The sequence below is a fragment of the Caenorhabditis remanei genome, chromosome II (genome assembly GCF_010183535.1).
Source record: "Caenorhabditis remanei strain PX506 chromosome II, whole genome shotgun sequence".
In the NCBI taxonomy this organism is placed as follows: domain Eukaryota; kingdom Metazoa; phylum Nematoda; class Chromadorea; order Rhabditida; family Rhabditidae; genus Caenorhabditis; species Caenorhabditis remanei.
The window spans coordinates 8,736,365-8,762,488 of NC_071329.1; the positions used below are offsets into that span (position 1 = coordinate 8,736,365).

Consider the following 26,124-nt stretch of genomic DNA (forward strand, 5'->3'; position numbering starts at 1 on the left):
ATGAGAAAATGGGAACCGGTACTTGAGAAATCATATGGGATTCGGGATCTAATTGTAAGACAGAGATGAAAAAAAAAGAACTTGTCTGAACTGTTCCATCAGGCGTGAAACTTGTAAAAATAGCTCCTAAATCAATAAAATCTTATTTCAGATCTACACCGATTGGGCCAACAGGCATCTTTCGAAGGGATCTCTATCCAGGCCGATTCGAGATATTTCAAATGAATTCCGAGATTATCGACTAGTTTCTCAACTTATTAATGTTATAGGTGAGTCGATTGGCTTTCGGAAAACTGTGATTATCCCAAAAAAATTAAAACTTTAAAATTCTGGGTTCAATAGTCCAATGATCCAGAAAGATCCTGACGACATTAAGCAACTGTTGAATTATAAATGATCATTGAATATCGGCATTTATTGAAAAGAACAACATAAATTGTTGAAGGAGCCAACGGCGGCTCTCGCCCATTTGGAACAATTGTCCAGTTAAAAGAAGCGGAAAGAAGAAGAAGGGCACCGAGAGTTTAATGTCCATCCCTCTCCCTTTCCCCTCCCTTTGAAATATATGAGTCGTCGAAACTGATTTGAAGATAAAGAGAACCCGGGAGGGCTCGGTTGAGAGAAAAAGCAAAGGGGGGAGAGTTCGTTTAAATGTAATAATTGGTCATTTCTTTAACCGAGAGTCCAACCTTCACATATCCCTCTCCTCAACTTCTTGTTTCTCTCCTACTTTTTCTCTCAATTTGCTCTTCGGATATAATGATAAATCCGAAATCGTAAGAGGAGCTCTTGTTTTCGACTACTCATCTTTTTGTATCAAATTTCATGGTCAGTCATCAGTTGACAGAAGGATCGAGATGGGGGTGCCAGTTTGATGAAACAGGTGTTCGTTTTTATGCTCTCTTGCGAGTCGAGAAGAACAAACTTACAGCTGTTTAATGTTCCATGCAGCACGACGAAATGACCCAAAGTCTAGTTTTTTTCGATGAGAGATTTGTTATAATTCAAAAAGATGGGCGGTGCCCAATTATGGTCCATTTTATTGTTATGTTAAGTAAGGTCATCTGAGGATTCATTATGACTTGAGGAATAAAAACGTTTTAGTATTTCATTCTGTTGTCTTCAAATTCCACTGTTTCAGATTTCCAGAAAATAACTGTTGATGTATTTCTTGTAAGGGCTTTAGAATACCGATAACATTTCTTATACCGGTTGCTAATTTAATGTTCAAACTTTGGAATGAATATAAAAGTTCTGAGAAGTTAACCCGGTCTATTAGATAAATTAGTTTCGAATGTACACTAATTTTTCAAAATGAAATATCTCCAAATGTCTGAAGAAGTAGTTCAAGGTCTAACTTTTCTTTGTTTCGAATAGTTATTCAGTTGTTTCTTCCAAACATAATAGTTTTATAAATTGTGAACCTATTTTTTAACAAGAATTTCAGACTGACTCATACTCTGGAATGCAAGAAGCAATTCCATAGATCTTCTGAAAATCACTTCAATTTCTAGAAATTCTCCCAAAACTTTCGATTCGACAGCATTATATTTTCTCACTTCTAACCTTTTAATTGAAACCTGATATATCTTCCAGAGAGCATCCTTTCTGTTTCCTTATTTCTTTCCGAAACTATCATCATCATCATTTTTCGCGCATTCACTTCTCTTCCCTCCCTTTTCCAAAAAGATTTCGGACACTAGTGACTGAACGTACTGACGAATTGATAAATGAGTTAGTTGCCATGAAGTTGTCGACGACAGTAGAAAAAGAAAGAAAAAGAGAAATTCCTTTTGTTCTTCCTCCTACTTTTTCCTTCCAATTTGCTCGCCTCCTTCCTTTTCTTTTTCGTTCGTCAGCACCCCGACCGAGTTAATTGGTGATTTATCGGTATTACGCTGTGCCCATCAATCTGCTCAGTTAGTGTTTGTGTCCCCTCACTCACTAGTAGTTCCCTCATCTTTTTTCTTCCTCTTCTTCTCGATAGTGGGTCCCAATTCATTTCAAATCACTTTTTTTGTTAAAATGGGAACGAATTATTATGAGAAGATGAGGGAGGAACGAGAGAGAACACAAGAAAATATTGAAAATCGGAGAAAGATCGAATGGATTCATGTTTCACATGTGATTTTGAAATCAGAATCACTTTACGTTTAGGATGTGTCACACATTTTATGATTGACAGAGGATGAAGACAGAGAGCATCTTTTGATTTTTGTATGTCAGTTTCAAGTGTTCTTCATTCAGAACATATTCGGAGTTTTTTGAATCCCAATTTTAACAAATTCGGGATATACGGTTAAGAAAGGATGTGCAGATTGCATGTTTAGTACGAACACGGCAGTAACTTTAAGGTTGTTGATTTGTTGAGTTTCTGAAATTATTCTCCATATCTGAATCTGAACAATCGTGAATAAAGCTACAAAAATTCGAACAGAATTATATCTGGACAGAACAATTCGAAAAAGTTTTTCACAAAAAATATCCCTTTCGAATGTTTATGATGGTGTCAGAGATAATCATATAATTTCGTTTTTGTTTTAGAAAACCTAGAGCTTTTTTTGCCAGGTAAATTATTTTCCGTACCGTTTTTCTGTAAAGTGTTTAACTCGTTTGAAGAGCAGACGATTTCGAGCCCTGCAAAAGTATTTTGTGCCTATTACTGTTTTCCGTTATACTCCGTTATACTCCCGAAAAATAGGAAATTTTGATATTACTTCCAACTTTCTTAAAGTAAACAAGATTTCTTATCTTCAGTTCTCCAACCTTTCGTCTAGACACTAAAAACTCTTATTCTTCTCCTTATACTCCCGGAAGTTCTCCTTCATTCCTCCCGTTTCCTCCAGTAAAAAAGAAACAAAAACAACAACAATTGTCTTCAAATAATTCTCTCTTTGAGAAAGAGATATCTGTCATCTCCATTCATCTCAAGACACTGACTACAAGTGCACATCAACACGCATTCTGGTGGTGGTCCCCCCTCCGATTTGTTTCATACACACACCACAAAACTACCTCTGGCCGGAAATGAAATTGAAAGTGATAATATAATTGTTATCAGTATTTTAACACTTTACGCTCATTTCCACTATTATCTGTTCCCTAACAACTGCTCTCTTTGTCTCCGCGGAGCAAGCATTCCTCCCGTTATTTATTCCACTTAATATCCATTAAATTTGCAGTTCCGATCAACGAATACTCGCCTACATACACAAAGAAATTGGCTAAAATCACATCGAATGTAAGTTTTTTCCATTCGATTCCTACCATTTGCTTCCTCCATTTTTCCTCCGTTTTCTATCAGTGACTCAGATGTAAAACAAACAAAAACTACTATAACCTCCTAAAACATTACTGTCAAATTTTTATTTTCGTCCTCTTTTGTCAAATTGTCAATTCATATTTGTCTGTTGATTATGTTGAATTGACGTAATCCTTTGATGGGATTTCCGATTTCTAATCGACCGTGACTTTTGCAACATGCAAATCACTCATTTCGCGCCACATAATTCTAACCGTGACGACGGTTTGAAGAGGGCTTCTCCTTCTTCTTGATCAACACACACACACACTGAATTAGTTGTCTGGACAATCTAGTTCTCTTATCTGGAATGATTTTGGAGAGTCTAGGCTTGGAGAAATCGAATCAGACGGGCTGATTCAGGAAAAGTTATCAAAACTGAAAGAATAAAGAACGACTTTTTATTGTTTTGATCCGTCTTCAAGACTATCAGAACCACCTTTTTCTGAAAAAAATTGATAAAGCAAACAAAATGTCCATTTTCCCTTTTCCTCCAAAATCAAAATTGGAAAGAATCGAAAACAAAATTGTCCTCTCTTTCTCCAATTTATTTCAAAACTTTTTCCCATTTTCCATCTAAACTTTCCCATTTGGTTTTCCAAAAACCCCATTTTCAGTTGCCCTTCCTTTTCCGGAAGAATGAGACGAAGATGACGTCGCATCAAATATTTACATGTATTATTGTCATCAGATGACAACTTTTCTTCCCAACTGACAACTTTTCAATTTTTCGTGTCAGAAAACCAGAAAAAGTTTTGTCCGAAGTTTCTGGGTATGGGTCCCGAATCAAAGTTTAACTTGATTGAGGGGAAGCTAAAAATTCACTTTAGTTCACCAAAATATTAAAAAGAGATTAAATGTTAGAGCTGATCTGAATAAGATCGTTTCAGTATAGTTGAATCTAGTTGATATCAGAATTGAGCTATCTCGATCAGGTCCGTTTTTAGTTCTCAGCTTAAAATTCTTACCCTTGTTTTCAGTATTATCAGTCCCTCATATCTCTTTTCCCCCCATTTGACTCGAAAATATACTATTCCATTTCTAACACTTTCTTTTTTTCAGCTTGATGGCCTCGAAACGTGTCTCGACTACTTGAAAAACCTCGGTCTGGACTGCTCGAAACTCACAAAAACCGGTCAGTTTTCCATATTCTCTATTTTGTATCAAAACTATGCAGCCACTCCATCTCTTCTTTCCTTTTGCCCATCTTTTTCGGATGACACCAACACTTTTTTGAGAGTCTTCTTTCTTCCCTCCCGTCTTCTCCTCTTCAGAAATGTCTCATTTTCCTTTATCCTCAAGGGACTTTTCCTCGTAGAAAACCTCAAATTTTGCTCCATTTCCGTCCTCGATTCGAAGCCTATCATGTAGTTGTAAAAGAGACTTTTTATATCTCTTCCTCCCTAGTTTTCTTCATTTTTGCCCCCGGTTTTATCGTTGTCTCTCTAAACCTCGAATACAGTTTTTATGTATTCAACCAGATTGAGGTTGGCCTAATCCAACGAGTTCCGGTCACTTTTCCCCTTTCATTCACCGCCCACTCTAACCATTTTCCTTACTTTTTTTTGAATTTGATTTGTTTGGTTTCTCTTTTTTCGTGAATTCAAGAATCCATTAGCATCTAAATTGTTTCGTTCTCCTTTTGAGCTTGACCGCATTTCATCACAAGTGACTCACTTTTCGTTTGATGCGCCAAGTGTTGACAATGTGTTTTTCCGGAGAAATACGAGTTTTTTGAAGAGTATTAAGTGTGAGAATCTTGTGTTTTGAAAGAGTTTCGTTCTTGGTTTAGAACTCGGAACGGCATATTTGAAGTTGCTGCGAACATACAGTACGATCTTTTCTAAACATTTTTAGTCTTGATCAGGATTAGTTCTTCCAGATTCCCATGGATATAGATGAGCGTGTCTCCTCACCGAATTTCTGAGAACTACATATTACACAAACCTTCTGAAACATAGATATAGTATACCTCAATTACAGTAATCTGCGTTTTGAATTCAATTAAAACTTTTTTGAACAGACTTTAAATTTGTTATGTTTCAAAGTTTTTGTTCAGATCAAGAATCCTAGTCAGTATTTCTCTCTCCAGAATCTTCTCGATGTGGGCACAATTCTAATTTCAATCTTCATCTCTAAACAGTTTACCTTAAAAACTCAAATAATAATTATTCAATTCACGTGTCATGCTAATCTCTTCTCTCCTCAATTCGTCCTCATATCTACATAACGGTATCTATTAGTAATACCATACTCCTCCATCTCTAACTGATTCCGATCTCTTTTCTTTTTTCAAATGCAAACACCTCTCTCCCTATATGTATATCCCACACTCTGCAAATTGATTTCCATCGGCGCCACGTCACTCATCAATCTGTTATCTCTTTCCTCTTTTTTCGGCTCTTTACACCTGTTCCCTTATTCCGGAATGTCTCCTTTTTCCCTCTGTTTGTCCGTTTTTAAACCGTCTGGCACTCAATTCGAGAGCCCTTTAGCAGGTGTTTGTCAGTCGACAGCCGGCTGTGTTTCTTCCATTTTTCCATTCCGAATCGAGGTTAACTCTTCTTCTTTTTCTTCTAACACTAGCAGTTACATCTGAAAGATGTTTATCTTTCCTCTCCGAATTGTCTCTCTGTATCTTGATTTTGAGGTCGCCGACCGCTTCCTCTTCTGAGTAATTACTCCAAAGTCTCGTTTCATCTCAAGTTTTTCGCGCAATAGATTTTGGTTTTCCGTATTGAACCTCCTCGGAAAGGCAACAACCTTCGAGGGATCCAACTGATAATAATCTCTCTTTTTGATATAGTGATGAAGAGAGAAAAGAGAAGAGAACGAGTGACTTCTCTCAACTGTTATTACTGTTTCTCCACTACGTTTATTACCATTTTGTGTTGCCTGATTTGATGTACTAGTTAGGTCATTTCTGGTTGTTTAGATAAATATTGTTATTCTTATCTGGAGTTAGATTGGTTTCTTTGTTTGGTTTTTGAATACAAACATTACTTGGATAGTCAGAATCTAAGTTTGAAGTGCAATTTGATAGGCTAAATTAAATTAAGTTTTAAAATCAATTTACCTACTGAAAAATATATTTCGATGCCAAGAACATTTAAATATTTCGAACTTGATACTTTCAGTTGCATGACTTACAAGGTCTATTTAAAAAATAGTTTTTCTTTTAACTAATCTTTGATAAAAACCGACAACTCAAGATTTTTGTGATTTGGAACGTCGATTAACTGTATTTCTCACTTCATAGATTTCTTCAGAACCTTTTTCTCAGAGTTTCCAACTCTACTATACAATAAAATTAACACATTTTCATTTCATTTCGCAACAAAAATTTACTTACGAAACACTTCATCCTCTTCCCTGTAAACTCTCTCTTTTTCCCTCCGTTCCCGCTTCCATTAGTTTCTAAATCTCATATTGTTCATCTACCGTAACTGAAACCTCTCTCGCTTCATTTGGTAATTCAAACGAACCGAATCCAGAGTTTGTTATTTCAAACAATAACTTCCTCTCGTCGGCTCATTTCTCCTAGAGATTTTATGTCTTCAGAGTTTTAAAAACGAAAAAGAAAACATCTGTTACCTAATTTACACTCCACTTCAATTATTATTCTTTTGCTTCCGTCACTCATCGAATCTCCAGATTTCTTCCTCTTTTTCTATTCTTTTCATCCAATAAAATAATCTCGAGGTGACAAAGAAACCAACAAAAAAACGAGGTCGTCTCATGGTGCTCTTCTTCTTTTTCCTCCACCAAAATTTCATTTTCACACGATACCATTTACATTTATGAGGCGCTCTCGTCTCCGACGCCGCGCATCGGCTCTAGGTTTCTTCTTATTCTATTTTTTCTCGCGCCTCCGTCTTTACGCCTTTTCTCCTTCTTTTCCCTTGAATTTATCACTTTCGCATGTCCAGATGATTTATCACATCTGGCGCCTTTTGGAAAAAAGAAGACGTCCGAAAAACATTTCCGATCGAATACTTTTTCAGATGAAAGGCTAATTTTCGACTATTTTTGGTGGGTGTGGATGTTTTCTGGAAGTCAAAAAATTAGGTCTCGGTTGCGATGGTAGTTAGAATCTAGCCAAGATTTTGTCCGACCTTCAAAAAACTTTTGACTGAAAAGTTTTTAAAACTTCTTCCCAAACTTTTTGCATCAAAACATCCGGAAACAATCAAAATTGTTCTGCTTTTCCAAAACAATTTCAGCCATTTAAAATATCTTGTCTAGACCTTTGAATTTTCTCATCTATCACTTTGGGATCTTTTGTTCTGCAAATTTTCCCACTTTTTGATGTCTTTTAACTTGTCCGAAATGTTCCTACCTTCTCACCTTTTATTCTCCTTTTCCCAACAAGTCAATCCCTTTTTTCTCTATGACTGTACGATACGAAACTAAACGATTTCGGGAAAAGGAAAAGAAAAAACAGGAAAATTCAATTCAGTCGAGGGGCAATACTTTTTTGGAAGAACACACACATACAAACATACACACACGTCGTCCTCGTCCGTTTACATTTAGAGAGCCCTTTTTGCTGAAGTGAATTGGCTTTCACTTGACGTTCCGATACACATACAAATGGTTTCTCATATCAATCTTTCATATTTTACAGATATCGACAGTGGCAATTTGGGAGCAGTTCTTCAACTGCTCTTCCTACTTTCCACTTATAAACAGAAGCTTCGGCAACTGAAAAAGGATCAGAAGAAGTTGGAACAGCTCCCCGTAGCCGTCATGCCTCCTGCAGTTTCAAAGTGAGTTTTCAGATTTTTTTCTGAAAAAAGAAACTGGAATACTCAAGTTTCGTTGAATGGACTCCAGCTACTGTAAAAAAATGCGTTAAACTCCAGCTACTGTAAATTTCAAAAACTAAACATGATTCCCTTTTTTTCAAAATAATTTCCAATTCGATCAAAAGTTTACTTTCTCATTTCATCACCGCCCTCCCACCTCAGCTCTCTGGTTATGACCAGTTCTTGATCTTTTTCTTATAGAATGGAACATTATTTACTCTATTTGTCAATAGCACTTTCCATTCATTCTTTCTCCCAGAAAAAGAGAAATCAGAAAGTCTACTACATAATATTTATCGTCTCCACAATGTTTAAAATGTTCCAGATTACCATCACCTCGTGTCGCCACGACTACAAATCCATCCAACCCGAATTCAAATTTTCCCCAAATGTCAACGTCACGTCTTCAGACTCCACAGTCTCGAATATCGAAGCCAGGTCAGTCAAGCCGTCAAAAAGCTTCTACTAATAGACGTGGAAGAGAGTATTCTTCTTAAGTGACAGACAGGTTGTCCTCTCTCTTCTGTTCACAAGAGAGGACAACAACAACAATTTTCTAATTTCATGTCCATTTTGCTTATAAACATTTGTTGGCCGACTGGGAGACGGTCAATTAATTCGAATGAGAGCAAGCCAATTACTTCTTTTTACTCCGACAAGAATATAGAGCCGCCCCCCGTTTCTCTTGCTGCTTCTCAACTTGCAATTCCGATGAGTTGTCTTCTGCCTCTCACCATCACCACTTCTGGTCATCACTGACAATTAATGTCGGGTTTTATGCGCTCTTTCCTATTCTACTCATTGGGTTTCCGACTCGAGACTAGAGTAGTAGTATTAGGTTTCTCTTCTTGTTTTGGGATGCGTCTTCCGGTAAATAACACACGTTTTGAATTGTAGAGACTGAAACTTTAGATCGAGGAAGGCAGCTAATTATAGAGCGCCGGTAAGAAGAAATTCAGGAAAATGATTAGGATAGAATATAGGTCCAGTTGAATCAAAAAGTTATATACACTTAAATATGATGGCAATCTTTGTCTTATTTTTAGAATTTTCTATATTAATTTTCTCTACACGTTTCTATTTCTTTTCGGGTTCGGGTAACGAATAAAAGTTCTTGTCGGAACACGCCATTAGCCAATTTTCTTTCAGGGGACAGTTGAAATTTTGAATCCTAAAAAATCTCAAGAACGTATAACCTTCACCTTTTTTCGTAATGCCAAACCTAATGTGCCTTTTCCTTTTTTCTCAAACAATCTTTAGCCATAAAAGTATAGAAAAGAACCTTTTCGAGCGTGAGAGCACTCCCCGTTCTTCTCAAATTCAGCCCCTTCTCATTCATCATCATACTTGTTTTGTTTGACTTCTTTTTTAAAATCTCATCCCCGTTTCTCCCTTTTTCAACTACGATTGTTTACGTGCTTATCTTGGCGCCGAATAAGAGAAAAGGGGACGCCAAATTAAAATATGGCGATATAGATTGGAAAGGGAAAACGAAAAACGACCTGAAAGACTGCCGTTTTCTTTCTTTATTTCAATGTCAACCTCAAAAAGAGTAGAATTTTCAGATTCCACCAAGATTGGAATCAAACCGAAGACGTCAGGACTCAGACCTCCATCTGCTACGTCTTCTAACACAAATATCAATTCATTTCGTCCGTCGAGCCGATCAAGTGGCAATAATAATGTTGGCTCGACGATATCCACATCTGCCAAAAGCTTAGGTACCTCTCGATAATTCTTCACGTATATGCAAATCAAGTAATTCTCTCTTTTTAGATTCATCCTCTGCATACAGCTCCATTTCTAATTTGAGTCGTCCAACGCCTTCATCTCAAATTCAGAAGCCATCGAGACTTCAGACACAACAAGTTCGAGTGGCAACAACTACGAAGATCGGAAGTTCCAAGTTGGCGGCTCCAAAAGCAGTCAGTACTCCAAAGTTGGCATCCGTCAAGACTATCAAAACGACGACGACAAACACAGAATCAGAGAATTCTGGAGGAATGTTGAAATTGAAATTGTTCAGCAGCAAGAACGCATCATCCTCAAATAACAGTCCACAACCTGTTAGGAAAACGGAACAATCCAGGATTGTACCTCCAGCTAAAACTGGTCTGAAACCACCAACAAGTTCAACGAGCAAGTTGGGAAGTGCCACGTCAATTTCAAAACTTTGCACTGTAAGTTTTTATAAGATTACTGTAATCTGGTTTGTTTTATCAATCAAAAACTGCTCCAATTGGAAACGTGCCAAATCATAAAAATCCAGATAGTTCTGACGATTCACTGACACTTTGTTGACCCTCTTATCCTCGAGCCATCCGGAAGCAGTCTCTATTTTTGGAATTTAGTTCTTTTCCAACTTCCAAAGAAGGTTCTTCCGTCCAAAACCTCGGTTTCTTTTTCTTTCCAACCTACTAATAAAAATGATGAGACAACTGGGAATTGCGTGTCACACATCTTCCACTCTTTTTGTTCCTCCGATAAAGACTTGTCTTCTTTTTCTCCTAAGCGTCACTTTGTCGCCCTCATTGAAGCTCTTCCTCTTCGAATACAAAATGTTGCAACGGAAGTGATATTTCGGAGCATTTTTCGAGCAGCGGCACGCGCGCGGAAAGAAAAAACACATCTGGCTGGGGCAATTTCTCAGCTTTTCTTCTTAGTTTTTTCAAAATGAGTGAGAAGAGAAAAGAGCAAATTGAAATGTGCAGTTGTAGTAGTAGAAGAAGCACTTCGAGGTGAAAAAACGACACTTTTCACATTTTCCTTACTACTAATTTTACTAGTAACCAGTGAGAAGAAAGATGAATTAGGCAAGACTATATGGATGGTCTGAAAATATTTGAAACCATCTCCGATCGTAAATTCCAAGCAAGAAATCTACCAAACTTTTTCTGTCTCATCAGATCTCATAGTCATCAGATTTCACTCCAATATTTCTGTTTCCTGTCGTTACTTTCATACACTCTTATCTCAATTTCCCCGTATTTCAGCCCAAAGTCTCATATCGTAAACCCGATTCCATCCATCAACCAGAGTCAAAAAGATGCTCCAAAAGCAGTGAAGAAGAATCCGGATACGCTGGATTCAACAGTACCTCCCCAGCGTCTTCATCGACAGAGGGGTCTCTCAGTATGCACTCCACTTCGTCCAAGGTTTGTTTTCTTTTCTTCTTTCCCTTTTTTGTTTTTTTTCTTGCCCTTGATATGTTTTTATTCTGACCTAGACGGGAATACTGTATCCGTATGTTTTTATAATAGACCACCTGCCCTCTCCACAAAAAACTTTGAACACCTGCTTCTATTTTATTTTTTTTCTAGAGTTCAACATCGGACGAAAAGTCTCCATCATCAGATGATTTGACTCTAAACGCCTCAATTGTGACAGCTATCAGACAACCGATTGCAGCCGCTGTTTCTCCAAATGTTATCAACAAACCTGTTGAGGTAAAGAGATTGTCTTGGAAAAAAAGAAACAGGGAATCGGGGATCCAGGACACAGAATGGGTTATGAAAAATCTGCTAGGATCTGGTATATTAATCTCCGGGAACCGTGAAATCCTGGATGGATTTTCGACTTGCAAAAAGAAAATTTCGGTTAAGATGTTTATGAGCGAGTCGTGTTCAAAATTAAACCTTACAAAAATTGTATACTTCTGGATACCGTTTTCTGACATCCAACTTTAAAAAAATAGTAAATTTATACTTTTTTGAGATCTGAAACTTATCTGAAAACCTAAATTCAGAATATAGAAAATGAAGATTTCGGAATTCAGATTCCATATAATTCTGGTATTCATTTGAAGACAAAGAAAAAACAACACCAACGTATCTGTTGCAACAAAAAAAAGAGGAATCCTGAAATTCAATATCTCAGCTTTTCGTGTCTATTTCAGTAGCCTCTCCTTCTTTTTTCAACTTCCAGACACTTTATACATATTCATATATATCTTCTCAATGTTTCAGGAGAAACCAACACTCGCAGTGAAAGGAGTAATGAGTTCAACAAAGAAAGAGACAGCTACAGTACCACCTACAGTACCCGAACGGAGTAATCAGCCAGCAATCGGAGTTGTCAGTCCAATTATGGCTCACAAGAAGATGACGAATGGTCAGTTGATTCTTCTTATATTATATTATTTGTTGAAGATGTTTGACCTGACTGAATGGGAAAAAAAGGAAGAAGTCATTTTAGGATTAAAGTTGATTTTTTTTCCTCACGTGTTTACTATTTCTTCTTCTTCCTGGGAAGACCAAACTTTCCTGGACCCCATTTTTTATTTGTATTCAAATTTCAAAAAGATTTATATATTCCAGAATCCGCTTCCTCTGAAAAGCCTGAAAGTCCACCCGAAAAACTTCAATCCATATCAATTGATAGTGATCTCCCACCACCCCCAACTCCTCTCAAATCCTTCGAACGAGTTCCTCCAAAAATGGCTCCAATCCGTCAGCCTCCAACCTACGATCTTCTTCTAAAACAAGGAAAAATCACATCTCCTGTCAAGTCGTTCGGTCAGTCAGTGCCCCCTTCTCCTTCTCCTTTTAACTCCAATTATTCTTCCGTTTTTGTTGACAAATGACCATTTTAGGATATGAGCAAGTCGAGTCGTCGGCGTCTGAAGACTCCATTATTGGGCATGTTCAAGTGACACCACCTGTTCAAAAGTCAACTGGAAATCATCATTCGTTGGAGAGAAGAATGCAGAAGAATAAGACGTCTGGTGAGAATTCCCATTTTCTTAATTTATTGAAATGTAGACTTGATGAAAATGTACATGTTATTAGTTCTTTATAGACTTTGGCTCCGCCCACTTATGATTTCACCATTGCTTTTAGTTCATTAGCTGTATGAGTATAAGTGGGCGGGGCTTAAAAAACTCCGGGATTGAGAAAGTGGTAATGCATTTTTCTTCATATAGAAAGTTTCGTCTCAAGAAAAGTAAGTCAATTCTGATTGAAAGTTGTATTGGACGTTCCTGAAATTTTCTAAAATTTATTTTCATAACTCAATTCATGTCCGAAAACAAAGTTTTCCCTCGATTCATTTACCAAAAAAAAACGGCAAAAAACGGAAAAACTGTTCCGGTAAAATGAATCGATGGATAACAGTTTTTCCGAACGTGAATAGCACCATAAGCGAAAGACATCTGAATTGGTGAAATTTGGTACTTTGGAGGTGGTTTTCTGAATAGTTTAGCTCAAAAATTATGAGTGTTTCGGTATTCCGTGTCGACAGATCCAGAATTTTTCAAATTTCACTTGTATCCTGATTAGCAACGTTTTCTAATTTTCAGAATCCAGTGGTTACACTTCAGATGCTGGTGTTGCGATGTGTGCGAAGATGCGAGAAAAGCTGAAAGAGTACGATGATATGACTCGTCGTGCCCAGAACGGCTATCCCGACAAGTGAGTCCCTTGGCAGTTCCTTCCATTCTTATTCTTGTCTAGTTGGGTGCAGCAATTAATCCAGAAGCTCAAAATTAATGAGCATCACTTGGTGATGCGAAGAGAAGAATCCCCGAAAGACGTTTGATAGCATCTCTTCCCCTCCTCTGTCAACCAAAGACACATCCATTCATGCGCGAAGTGCAATTTTGGTTCCAAACTGGAAGAGAGAAGAAGACATGACTTATGAATGAGTAGCGTGGAATCATAGGAGAGAGAGAGTGAGATGAGTTGCAAATTGTGAGAAAAATTAGCATTTGGGTAGTGGAAGTTTCGAGTAGACACCAGTCAGGAAGAAAACAAAAAGAGAGAAGTGGCATCTGGTGAAGCGCAACTTTAGTTGAGATCTCTCTCTCCCCTTCTAATGTTTATTTACTCTCTGTTCTTTTTAACGAAGATCTATCGGTGCATAATGTTAAAGGAGATGGACGAGTTGCGCTTCGAAGAGCTTTGTTTCTTTTTGGATTCTTTCATTTCAAAACTAGTTATGAAATGTGATATTCTATACATTTCGAGTTGTAGATTGGTATTGCGAAAGTTCTTTTTTGTAGCAGAAGTTTCATATTTTTGCAAAGTTTTGCATTGTCGAGATCTGGGAGTTTTTATGCTAAGCACATGTCCAAATGATTTTTACGGACAGTTTAGGTTTGGCATCTCTCGTCTTGATTATTTCAGCTTATCCATTTTATTCTGACCTTTTTGCCCAGGAAGAGTTCGAATAAAAAAGTTGCCGATATATGAAACCAAAATTGAAACTTCTAGATCATTTGTGACATCGGAACATGCTCTCAGAATTAATCATTTTCAAATGGAAATTGAAAGGACAATAGAGTTATTTTGCCGTTACGGTAGCTTGATGTTTCTTTCTGGCACAGCAGCAATATAAACTCAATCTAGCTCCTTTGCAGACTTGATCCACTTTTCTTTCAGCGAGATCCCAGAATCTCAAGAATATTCTGATTTCCCCACAGCCACTCTCTTCCCTAATATCTCTCCCATTACCACTGACAACCTTTCCCAAAATGCGTGACCTGATTCTCTTGACATGTCCAATTTGAAAAGTGCCGATTCCAATTCTGGTTATGAAATACGAGGAAGCGATCCTTCTTCGTCTTCTTCATCTTCTTCATTTTCTCAACCATCTCAACGATTTCGCGCACTCAAAGCTCATGCAGCTGTCCCCTATCCGCCGGTCCCCCATGTTTTTGGTGGTGACTTCCTTCCGCTCGTTTCGCGTCTTCCGATTGCCTTGTTCCTATAATTAATTCATTAAGCCGAGAACAAACGATTGAGAGAAAGACAAGCGGTCTCTCCAAAAGAAGAAGAACAGAAACATATAGATAGTGTGTTCGAGTAGCCACTCCAAAACTCTTTCCAACTCGCCGCAACCCTCTCTCTCTCCTGTTTTAGTTCGCGCACTTCTCCTTTTCTCTCTTTGTCATTTACATAATCTTTTCCTTCCAATTCATAAATAACTAAACTGTGTGTCCCCTTCTACGGGCGGTCCCCCCCCCCTTCCGAGAGGTGAGGAACCGAGAATTTGCATGTTTCAATGTTTTCGTCTTCGCCATCTTCTTCTTCTTCTTTTTTCAATGTTTTTAAATTTTACTACGTTTTTCCTCGAAACTTGAGAAAGAGTCGTTTCATTTCAATCATTTCAAAGTAGAAAAAGAAGGAAACAATGTGTTTTTAATTTCGGTCTTCTGCTCCAGAAGCCCCCTCTTTTACTAGAATATGCACTTGCTCCGTACGTTGCGGAGAAGAGAAGCGGCTCATTCTATTGTGTGAGAGTCTCCTCTTTTCAAATTTTGCAAATTGTCGCCCATAGGTGGTGGTGTTGCTCTTTCGTATGAATAGTTATAGTAGTAGTTTAGTCGTCAAGTCATCAGTATTCCAAGCAGGTGAACAAGAATGTCTTTCCTATCGAGACTTATTCAAAAGTAGGTTTATTTCAAGGATTTGTGATAGATCCTGGTTTCTGAATAAATCTGAAAATCAACTGAAGCGGATGATATGATATTACACAAAAGTTCAGCACGGCTAGGTCATATTTTCATATGATTTTTACCCCACTATTTTTCTACAAAATTAACAATTCCGGTCCGATTCTACCTACGCGGGATCATTATTCCCGTTATGATCATTATTGTTTGAATCGAATATTAAATGAGGTGTGTCATAATTGTGCAAAAGAGGAAATGGCATACCTTGCCGGCTCCTTCTTCTTCTTCTTTTCCGAAATTCTTAATGACCAATTTCACGCAATCAAGATTAAAAATGAGTCTTGCCGGCTGTTCAATTCGGATTTCCTCTTACTAAAACTTTTCATTCTCTTTCTTCTTCTTCTTCGCCTTTTTGATGTTTCTATTCACTGCCCATCTGCTCTAATTCATTTCGTCTTTCTTTCTCCGACACGGGCGCCTTAAACCGATTATAATTATTTGAGGAGAGAAAAGGAAGGACATACTTCAATTGAGGGGTTAGAAAACGTAGATGGTGGTCTTAATCTTCTCGAAAAATACATCCGATTCGAATTCAGAAGGTTATGAATACGTGATCTAGTTTAGCAGATGATACGAAATTATTTTACGCATTTCTGATTTTTAGTAGTACACATCTGCTTTCAGATCTATCGTTGACTCTTGCTTCAAAAACCAAATTCTAAATTTCCTCAATTTTCAGTTTCGAAGACAGTTCGTCTCTCTCATCTGGAATCTCGGATAACAACGAACTTGACGACATCTCGACGGACGATTTGTCTGGCATGTAAGTGTTTCTTTCTCCTTATAAATACACAAGAGAAATCATTTGTTTATCTTGTCTCCCGGGTGCCAACAAACTATTCACTTTCACTCGGACTCTCCCTATACCTCTTATAATAATAACAAGAGAGTCAGCTGCCTTCTTCCCTCATTTCTTGCCATCTTGAGTAATTGGCAGCCTATGTGGGAACACTGCGGTGTGTTTATGAGACACGAACGCCTTCTTTTCCCCCGTTCTTTCGTACTCCCAAGTCGAAGAAGCACAATAAATTCTTTGCTCTCCTTCACTCTCTCTCCCGTATTTCTTCATTTCATTTCACTTCAACACAACCAAAACCAATCCATCTTGGGTGTTCCGTTTCGCATAATTTCTCAATTTCACTCCAAACTGACTCGAGAAAGAGAATAAGAAAGAGGAAGGAGAGGTCTGATTTATGAAGTGGAGGGTGGTCTCTCATTCATTCTTTCTTTCACTTTACCCCAGTTTTCACTTGTTTTCAAATTTGGTTCACAATCTAAGAAATCGGAAAATGGTGATTTGGAATCTGATCCCTCTTGAAATATTCTTCACATCAGTCCTTACACTTTTTCAAGTTCTTCTCCAATCCATCTTCTAATTTTTCAGAGACATGGCCACCGTCGCCTCGAAACACAATGACTACTCTCATTTCGTCAGACACACATCATCTTCCTCTTCGTCAAGACCACGTGTTCCCAGTCGTCCGTCCACATCAGTCGATTCTCGATCTCGTGTCGAACAAGAGAATGTCTACAAACTATTATCACAATGTAGAACGAGCCAACGTGGAGCCGCCGCTGCCACGTCATCATTCGGACAACATTCTCTGAAGTCTCCTGGATATTCCTCGTATTATCCACACCTGACAGTGTCAGCTGATAAGGATACAATGTCGATGCATTCACAGACAAGTAGGAGACCATCGTCACAGAAACCATCGTATGCAGGTAAGCATAGTGATATCCAGGATAGAGTTTTTAGCTTTTTCCACTTCTTTTTCCTTTTCTTTCCTTTGGTTTTCTTTCTATCGCTTTTCCTTTTCCAGGTCAATTCCATTCCCTTGACCGTAAAAGTCATCTCCAAGAATTCACATCAGCTGAGCATAGAATGGCAGCTTTACTCAGTCCCCGAAGAGTTCCTAACTCTATGTCAAAATATGATTCATCAGGTAAGTACCTTAACTCTCTTAGTTCCCTCCACCGCTTCTTCCCTTTGTTTCAATTTCTAATCCAATACAAATAACTTCTTGCCAACTAACCACCCGCCCGGGGCATTCTCGCTTCTTTCTTTTAGCTGCAGCAGCCCTCAACGCTTCGGGTATGTCTCGTTCAATGATTCTCCTGGAATCTCTATCACCCCGTCCACCACGACGTCATCAGTCACCTGCTGCTTCATGCATCGTCACTGCTTCACCATCAACACGTCGATCCCATTCGCCACGCGCTCCCACCGCCCGTATTCCACTTTCTCTTGCTTCGCCTGTCCACGTCAATAACAGTAATAACATCAGGGGTTCGCATTTTTCTTTTTTCCTGATTTCTATGGTGATGGAGTGTGTTTCTTTACCTGAGTTACGCCGGTGCAACCCACTCTTCAGAGCCTTGAAGCAACTGATTTCTCTTTTTAATTATAAAAATTCAGGATCATATTCGGCTCGATCACGAGGCGGATCTTCTACTGGAATTTATGGAGAACCATTCCAATTGCATCGTTTGTCAGATGAGGTAAATTCGCAAACTTCAACGGTTAACTTTTCAATTTTCTTACTTTCCAGAAATCTCCCGCTCACTCTACTCGTAGTGAAATGGGATCTCAACTTTCATTGGCAAGTACCACAGCCTATGGATCTCTGAACGATAAATACGAGCATGCAATCAGAGATATGGCACGAGATCTCGAATGTTACAAGAACACAGTAGACTCGTTGACAAAGAAGCAAGAGAATTACGGTGCATTGTTCGACCTTTTCGAACAAAAACTTCGAAAACTCACTCAACACATAGACAGATCGAATTTGAAGCCAGAAGAAGCGACAAGATTCCGACAGGATATTGCTCATTTGAGAGAGATCAGCAATCATTTGGCAACTAGTTCAATGCATCCTAATGTGAGTGAGACTTGAAAAAATTACCTAAATTTGAATGTTGAATAAGTTCGTTCACTTTAAAAATAACTTTTGAGAAGAAATGATGATTACTTATTTTTACCAAAACTTCAGGAGGGAGCCGGTGAACTTCTCCGTCAACCATCTCTCGAATCAGTTGCTTCCCACCGATCGTCAATGTCTTCCTCGTCCAAAAGCAGCAAACAAGAGAAAATCAGTTTGAGCTCATTCGGAAAAAACAAGAAGAGCTGGGTAAGTCCCCCTCGAAACTTCCCTTATTTGATTTTGATTCGTAATTCTAAGTTTTCAGGCGCTTACCGTAGATTCTCAGGTACAGTGGTCTAGTTATTGTGAAGTCGTAGATTTGTAAAATTGTTGTGAAAATAGAGAAAAAAGAGAATGTGTCTTGTGATAAATGATTTATCAATGAACAGTTTTTCTCAATTAAATCCTTCTTTTGCAGATTCGATCGTCACTCTCAAAGTTCACAAAGAAGAAGAACAAGAATTATGATGAAGGACACATGCCATCGATATCTGGATCTCAAGGGACATTGGATAATATTGATGTGATTGAGTTGAGACAAGAGCTGAAAGAGAGGGATAGTGCATTGTATGAAGTGAGATTGGATAATTTGGATCGAGCACGCGAAGTCGATGTATTGAGAGATACAGTCAATAAACTAAAGACTGAGAATAAGCTTCTGAAGAAAGAAGTTGATAAGTTGACCTCAACGACTCGTGCATCATCTCGAGCGTCTATTCCATGTGTTCATGACGACGAACACGTTTATGACGCAGCATGCAGTTCCACGTCGGCAAGTCAATCATCTAAAAGATCTTCCGGTTGTAACTCAATCAAAGTGACTGTCAATGTGGATATCTCTGGAGAAATCAGTTCGATTGTGAATCCAGACAAAGAGATTATTGTTGGATACCTCGCAATGCCAGCCAATCATTCATCATGGAAAGATATAGATGACTCGATTCTGGATTCATTCGAGAAATATTTGTCAAAAATTGATATGGATCACCAGTTGGATTTATCTGCCAAAGATGCGATTCTCGGATATCAAATTGGAGAACTCCGCAGAGTTATTGGTGATTCATCAACCATTATCACCAGTCCACCAATCGATATTCTCACTCCGACGACTACAATTCGAATGTTCATGCACGGAGCAGCGCAGAGTCGTGTTGATTCCCTTGTTCTTGATATGCTTCTTCCGAAACAAATGATTCTTCAACTCGTGAAATCGATTCTCACCGAGAGAAGACTTGTTCTCGCAGGAGCCACTGGAATCGGAAAGAGTAAACTGGCGAAGACTTTGGCTGCGTATGTCTCACTTCGAACGAACCAATCAGAAGATAAAATTGTGAATATCACGATTCCGGAGAACAATAAAGAAGAACTTCTCCAAGTGGAACGACGTCTTGAGAAGATTCTGAGAAGCAAGGAGACTTGTATAGTGACTCTTGATAACATCCCAAAAAGTAGAATCGCCTTCGTCGTCTCTGTTTTCGCCAACGTCCCACTCCAGAATAACGAGGGACCATTCGTCGTCTGCACAGTGAATCGCTATCAAATCCCAGAACTCAAAACGATTCCAAACTTCAAAATGTCAGTGATGTCGAACCGTTTAGAAGGATTCATTCTCCGTTATTTGAGAAGACGTGCAGTCGAAGATGAATATCGTCTGAGTGTTCAGATGCCATCAGAACTCTCCAGAATCATCGAATTCTTCCCAGTTGCACTTCAAGCAGTCAACAATTTCATTGAGAAAACGAATTCAGTCGACGTGACAGTTGGACCAAGAGCATGTTTGAATTGTCCATTGACTGTTGATGGATCTCGTGAATGGTTTATCCGATTGTGGAATGAAAATTTCATTCCATATATGGAGAGAGTTGCTAGAGATGGTGAGAATTAGCAGATTCTCTTTTCAAAATTTTAATTTCGAATTTTCAGGCAAAAAGACTCTCGGACGCTGCACTTCATTCGAAGATCCAACTGACATCGTCACTGAAAAATGGCCGTGGTTCGATGGTCCGAATCCAGAAGACGTGCTGAAACGTCTCCAACTTCAAGACCTGGCACCTTCACCTGCCAACTCATCTCGCCAACACTTCAATCCCCTCGAGTCGTTGATCCAATTGCATGCTACCAAGCATCAGTCCATCGACAACTTCTGAATAGAAGACGTTAATCTTCTCTCGTTTTCAAATACTCCCCCCTCCCTGTTCGTACCGGTACCTGATGATTCCCCCTCATTTTCCCCGTCTTCCCATTGTTTCTAGTCTCCCCGGGTGCCGACCGAAGCAGTTTCAACCTCTTCCTCTTTCGAACATTTCCATTTGCTCATTTTCATTTTATGAAACGAATAAACAGTGTAACGAATATAATCAATGTACTACATAGAGTAAAAAGAATGAATCAAACATCTACAATATCCAATTTTATAATGATAACTGATACGTTATCTCCGCATTTTCGGCGAACAGCTTCTGCTGCCAACTTCTCTGCGACCGTTCGTAATTCAGCTACCTCTCGAGTCTCGTTTGGTTCTTGTTCGATATCCATCTGTAAATAAGGAAATTTAAAAATTCAGATCATACGACTGTGACTTCATATGCCCGGAAATTTATGATTTTATCAACTCACCCATAAAAACAGAAATGTCGGTAAGACAAAAGGGCAAGAATGACCACAAACTACTACTGCAACCTAACCAGTTTTACTCTAGTCATTATCATCTTTTTGATATCAAATGTCTCTCTACCATAGTTCATGATCTCAAATAGACTGACGATCGTATGGATCATTTGTGGTAGGCCCAGTTTTATCGTATTCTATTCAACCCCACGTGTGGAGGTCTTCGTCACGAAGTCAGCGAACAAATGACGTCTAAGCGAAAAATGCTTCAACTGTTGTTTGTCACCGCGCACCCCACCTATTCAGCTGATTCAGTTATCATAGATACGAAACGATTCCCGTGTCAGCTATCAGCTGTGATAAGAAGTTTAAAGGCGCGGTGTTCTTCGACCCGAGAAGATGTTATGTACTGATGACGATGAACTTTTGCAGAATCGGAAGAAGAAGAAGAAGAGTAGAACATTCGCAAGATTTCAATTTGTTTCGACATGTTGTCCTTTTTCCTAATCAGAAAACACTTTTACCTTCTTTGCAGCTTCCAATTGTTCGGCAGCATACGTCACTGCTTCCACATTCGAGAATGATTTCCAGAGACCGTCACAAGCGATGATTGCGAATCTAAAACGATGGGAAAATGTCTTAATCGAATAAAGGAATCAACAAAAATCTATAAATGCGGGGGCTGCGCTCCATTTCTATCATAAAATCGGAATTTTATTGTATGCAAAAACTATTTTGTTTTATAAAAGTTTTCACCCCATTCTTTCTCTTTTCTGCACTTTTCTTTCTCTTTCAGCCACATCTTCTGGGCTCTCATCTAATCCAATCGATGTCCACATAGTGTGCTCTGCTCTCGTCCAGAGTCATGTTTGTCGGCTGCCTGCGCAGTCATTTCTCAGGCCAGAGCAGGCACTTTTCTCTGACCTGCTGAGCAGAAATGTCCAGTCATTTATCCATTAGAAAGATGTCGATCGATGAGAGCCCTGAAGATGAGGAAGAAGTTCCTACTGCTCAAACTACAATCACAAGTTACTGTTCTAGTGACGTCATCAACGAAGTGATGAATCCTTTGATCGAGCAAGGTCTCAAAGCTCAAAATGAGGTGAGTGTCCTTTGGATTTTACCCCGCTTCCGCGTTTTTCTAATATCAATAAATCCATGGAACATAAAGTCTAGAGTTTAGTGAGCGTTTGATTCCAATTTCCGTCGGAATTCTCTAATAAATTTCATTTCGAATCGTCTGAATCGAGGCAATATAATATTACGGTCGCCAACGGCACGTGTTATAATATGTCAAGAAAGGAGGCGTTTTGATATCCTATGACTGGGTGACCGTAACATCGATAGAAAGAAGACGAAGATGGGCGGTACTTGAATGGGGTATCAATTGGTCCGTAGGGTGGAGGATAGGGACTAGAAAGGGTATAATAGGGAGAAGAAGCGGGGAAATTCAGTTTCTCCTTCCGACAAATGGCCTCTTCGGCCAAAGTTACTCCAGTTAAAGACGTTGCTCATCTTGAGGAAGCCAATCATGAGGAGGATACGCCAAACGACAAGATCAAACTTGAATCGATTTTCGAAGGACTCGGAAGCTTTGGAAGGTGAGCCAGAAGGAACTATGTTCAATTTCATGAAAAATCTATACTTCTGAGCTAGATGAATAGATATGATGATTAGCCAAAGTAATTTAATGAAATTTGAATATGAACGATATATTCACTGTTAGTGAGTCTCTGAATCCCAAAGATTCCATTTCTTATCTTTTGACAAGTTTCAGAAATTTTTAGACACGATAAACAATGCCTAGACTATAGTGCAATACAGTAACCATGACTTTAAAGGTCACCAACATTTATAGTCTTTATTTTTCAGATTTCAACAAATCCAGTTTATTCTGATCTGTATTCCAATCGCGTTCGTCTCGATGCATGTGATGAGTTGGACTTTCGTCGTCTCATCAGCGAGAAAAATGTGAGTACAACGGTCACCACGTGTCTAATATTTCTTAACCCACTATCACTATCACTAGGTGACGTCTTCTGCCCTGTAGTGATAGTAAGTATGTCTAACTAAACGGTCAAACTGTTACGTGATCTTGCAGAGGGTGGGTACAATGTAACACAAGGCAATGTTTTGTCCTTTTCAGATGCAATGAAACCAATGAAACACTTGTTGATGGATGCGAAGAACTAGCATATTCTGCATCTGACAGGGTAATCATTGATCAAATCGAACAAAGTTCTATTTAATAGTTTTAGTGGGATATGAATGGGGATAATGCATGGATTCGAGCTACTGTTCAATCAGTCTACTTCGTTGGACAAATGATTGGATCGTTCACTTGTGGAGTAATGGCTGACAAAATCGGAAGGAAGAAAGTACTATTCTGGTGTCTGGTTCTTCAAGTTACATGTGCTCTTTTATTGATCATAGCTCCAACTTGGTGGATTTATGCTCTTCTCAAGTAGGCTTCCCACCAAAATCAGCTGATTGAAAATATGGGTTACAGAGCTGGAACTGGATTCACTCAACCAGGAATCTATGGAGTTGCAGTCGTTCTAGGAATTGAATTAGTTGGAAAACAGTATCGTAGCTTCATTGCTGTGATTGCCAATGTCTTTGGAGTTGTCGGAGGGGTAATCAAGTCAAAAATTGTTACATTATTAAACAACATCGATTTAGATAATTCTCTCTACTATGGCATACTATATCGTTGATTACCGCCTTTTACATGCAGCAATTGCTATTCCTTCTTTGATTTTCATCACATACTATTGGTAGAACTCAGTTTTTAATAGAAAATCCAATGTTCTTCTCTTTCAGGGTTATTCATGAGAGTGCTCGTTGGCTAGTTTCTCAAGAGAAGTACGATGACGCCAACGTCGTTCTATGTGCAACTGCTTCAATGAATAAGAAGACAATGCCTAAAGATTGGGCTGATAAAATGGAGAAGAAGGTGGATGTGACCGCAACCAAGAAGAAGGATTCATTTGGGGCAGTTGACTTAGTCAGAACTCCACAAATGAGAAAACGAACTCTTGCCAACTTTGTTATGTGGCCGGTAACGACAATGATGTACTATGGAATGACAATGAGAAGTGATGTTGGAGGTGGAAGTCTCTTCGTGACTTTCGTCTCTTCTCAATTGATGGAACTTCCTGCAGTCATTATTGTTGCTCTGCTGATTGACAGATTGGGAAGAAGAATCATGTACTCTGGATCGATCTTCACTGCAGGAGTGTTTCTACTTGCTAACTGGCTAACTCACGATTTGATTCCAAATCAATATGCAGTTGTGATGCTTATGATTGCCAAAGGAGCTGTTTCGGTTTCGTATACTGTTATGTACACCTACACATCTGAACTATTCCCAACTGTTATTCGAAATACAGCTGTTGGATGTTGCTCTACTATGGCAAGAGTCGGAGCTGTCACTGCATCTTTCATTGCATTTTTCTTGGTAATAGCATTTCATCTCAAATCTTTCCTCAACTATTTAATCTCAGGTGGATCGATATGGTCGTATTGTGATGATAATTCCATTCACAATTCTCGCTATGTGCGCTTCAATCGTTTCATGGTTCATGCTGCCTGAGACTGTTAATAAACCACTTCCGGACTCGATTTCCGAAATCGAAGGGAACAAAATATAGGAGATCAATAACATTTTGTTACAACAATAATCTCGTCATGATTATTCTAAGAATATATATATGTAAATAAAGTTCTTTGTTGGGTTTTCCTATTATTGGATTTTAAGAAAACTTACAAGTCATTTTCAGTAAGAGTCAGTTTTTTGAGATCGGGAGTATTGATGATTCCGAGAGATTTGAAGGGAAGATCTCCGATGGATCGAGACACTTCGATAACTCCATTAATTCTTCCATCTCTGGAAAAGTTGATTTTAAAACGGTTCTATAATGGACCTACCCACGACGAAAACTTGTACCAGTCAATAAATATTTTATTCGTGCAAATTAATGTATTATTTTGCATTCTTCTGTCATAACAACATTAAATTGCGTTCGTGAAAGGACATGTTTTCTTCGTGGGTAGGTCCATAAGTAAAAACTCACTTGACAGCAGCTCCAGCCTTCTGAATTCGCATTCTTTCTTCGTGTGCCATTGGATTGTGGTCAGCAGTCAGGCAAACCGGGGAGAAAGAATCATCTTCTTTTTTTCTTGCTACTACAGCTTTACTGTCTCCAATGTTTGCCACGTAAATCACATTGTTCAAAACTATCATTGTCGTTGCAGTGGTTCCATCTTTCCATTGCGGTTTATTTTGCTTTGCGAGTGCCAAAAATCCATCATCAACAGCCTTGTAGGATTCTGTGAAAGTCTGTTTCAGTGACTTTGTCAGCGAGACGAAATCGGAAACTGTAAATCGAGAATATTCAGAATACAATCAACAATGATGTTTTCTACATTTAACAAGTTTTTCTTTCACAGTTCTACCCATTTGGTTTTGACAGTGTTCAGATGCGCGTGGTCCAGCATGACCATCAAAGATGGCAAAAAACGAAGAACGAGATCTGAAAAGCTTGTTTGAGAATCGGGACACTCGAACTTACAGAAATAATTTGTCTTCTCCCAGATCAAATTTTGGAGATAAAATGTGAGTATCCTGCATATCAGCTCGTTCTCCCTTCCGACATCCGAAGGCCGCAAGAATATTTTTCAGCTCTGAAAGCTTTCTGATTTTAATAGTACGATGAACCGAAGCAAAGCGTACCTCTAGGCGCCTTTGACTTTTTCGCGTGTTCATTACTGTCAATGGATTCTTCAGCACTTCTTTTACGGCAGTCCATTATCTGGATGAAATGTTTTTACTTTCTATTTGCAGACTTCGATTTAATTTGTTTTATTCTGATTAAAGTTCAAATTTTCCGCCAACTTTGTAGACGTGCAAAAGTTGCATTTTATTTTGCTAAACAACACGCACCCCCGTTATTTCGGAGTGTTGTAAGAACCGCCGAATTGATTTTGTGGCTTCTTCCCTCTTGTATTTGTGTGTTCTCTGATTAAATG

The 26,124-nt window shown here is 38.6% G+C and overlaps 3 protein-coding genes across 3 annotated transcripts; 2 read left to right on the top strand and 1 right to left on the bottom strand.

Annotated features, from left to right (window-relative positions):
- On the top strand, nt 1-20,633 carry GCK72_005421 (uncharacterized protein; the record flags this gene model as incomplete). Its single annotated transcript, XM_053725175.1, has 24 exons — nt 1-54; nt 152-269; nt 3,183-3,241; nt 4,364-4,436; nt 7,929-8,070; nt 8,435-8,547; nt 9,675-9,830; nt 9,886-10,289; nt 11,103-11,264; nt 11,430-11,555; nt 12,075-12,219; nt 12,426-12,623; nt 12,701-12,832; nt 13,406-13,517; nt 16,239-16,322; nt 16,944-17,284; nt 17,383-17,505; nt 17,631-17,849; nt 17,979-18,061; nt 18,112-18,444; nt 18,556-18,693; nt 18,752-18,772; nt 18,905-20,360; nt 20,410-20,633. 24 exons carry the CDS (start codon nt 1-3, stop codon nt 20,631-20,633), a joined length of 5,016 nt encoding a protein of 1,671 aa, XP_053589369.1.
- On the bottom strand, nt 19,550-25,904 carry GCK72_005422 (uncharacterized protein; the record flags this gene model as incomplete). The annotated part of the gene is made up of 7 exons (XM_053725176.1): nt 19,550-19,736; nt 19,799-20,004; nt 20,887-21,021; nt 21,618-21,711; nt 24,863-24,982; nt 25,170-25,473; nt 25,829-25,904. The coding sequence occupies 7 exons, from the start codon at nt 25,902-25,904 to the stop codon at nt 19,550-19,552; spliced, it is 1,122 nt and encodes a 373-aa protein (XP_053589370.1).
- GCK72_005423 (uncharacterized protein) lies at nt 22,058-24,746 on the top strand (the record flags this gene model as incomplete). The annotated part of the gene is made up of 9 exons (XM_053725177.1): nt 22,058-22,195; nt 22,525-22,694; nt 22,966-23,064; nt 23,240-23,306; nt 23,352-23,557; nt 23,603-23,729; nt 23,776-23,870; nt 23,917-24,553; nt 24,600-24,746. 9 exons carry the CDS (start codon nt 22,058-22,060, stop codon nt 24,744-24,746), a joined length of 1,686 nt encoding a protein of 561 aa, XP_053589371.1.
- Nucleotides 25,905-26,124: the final 220 nt, after the last annotated feature.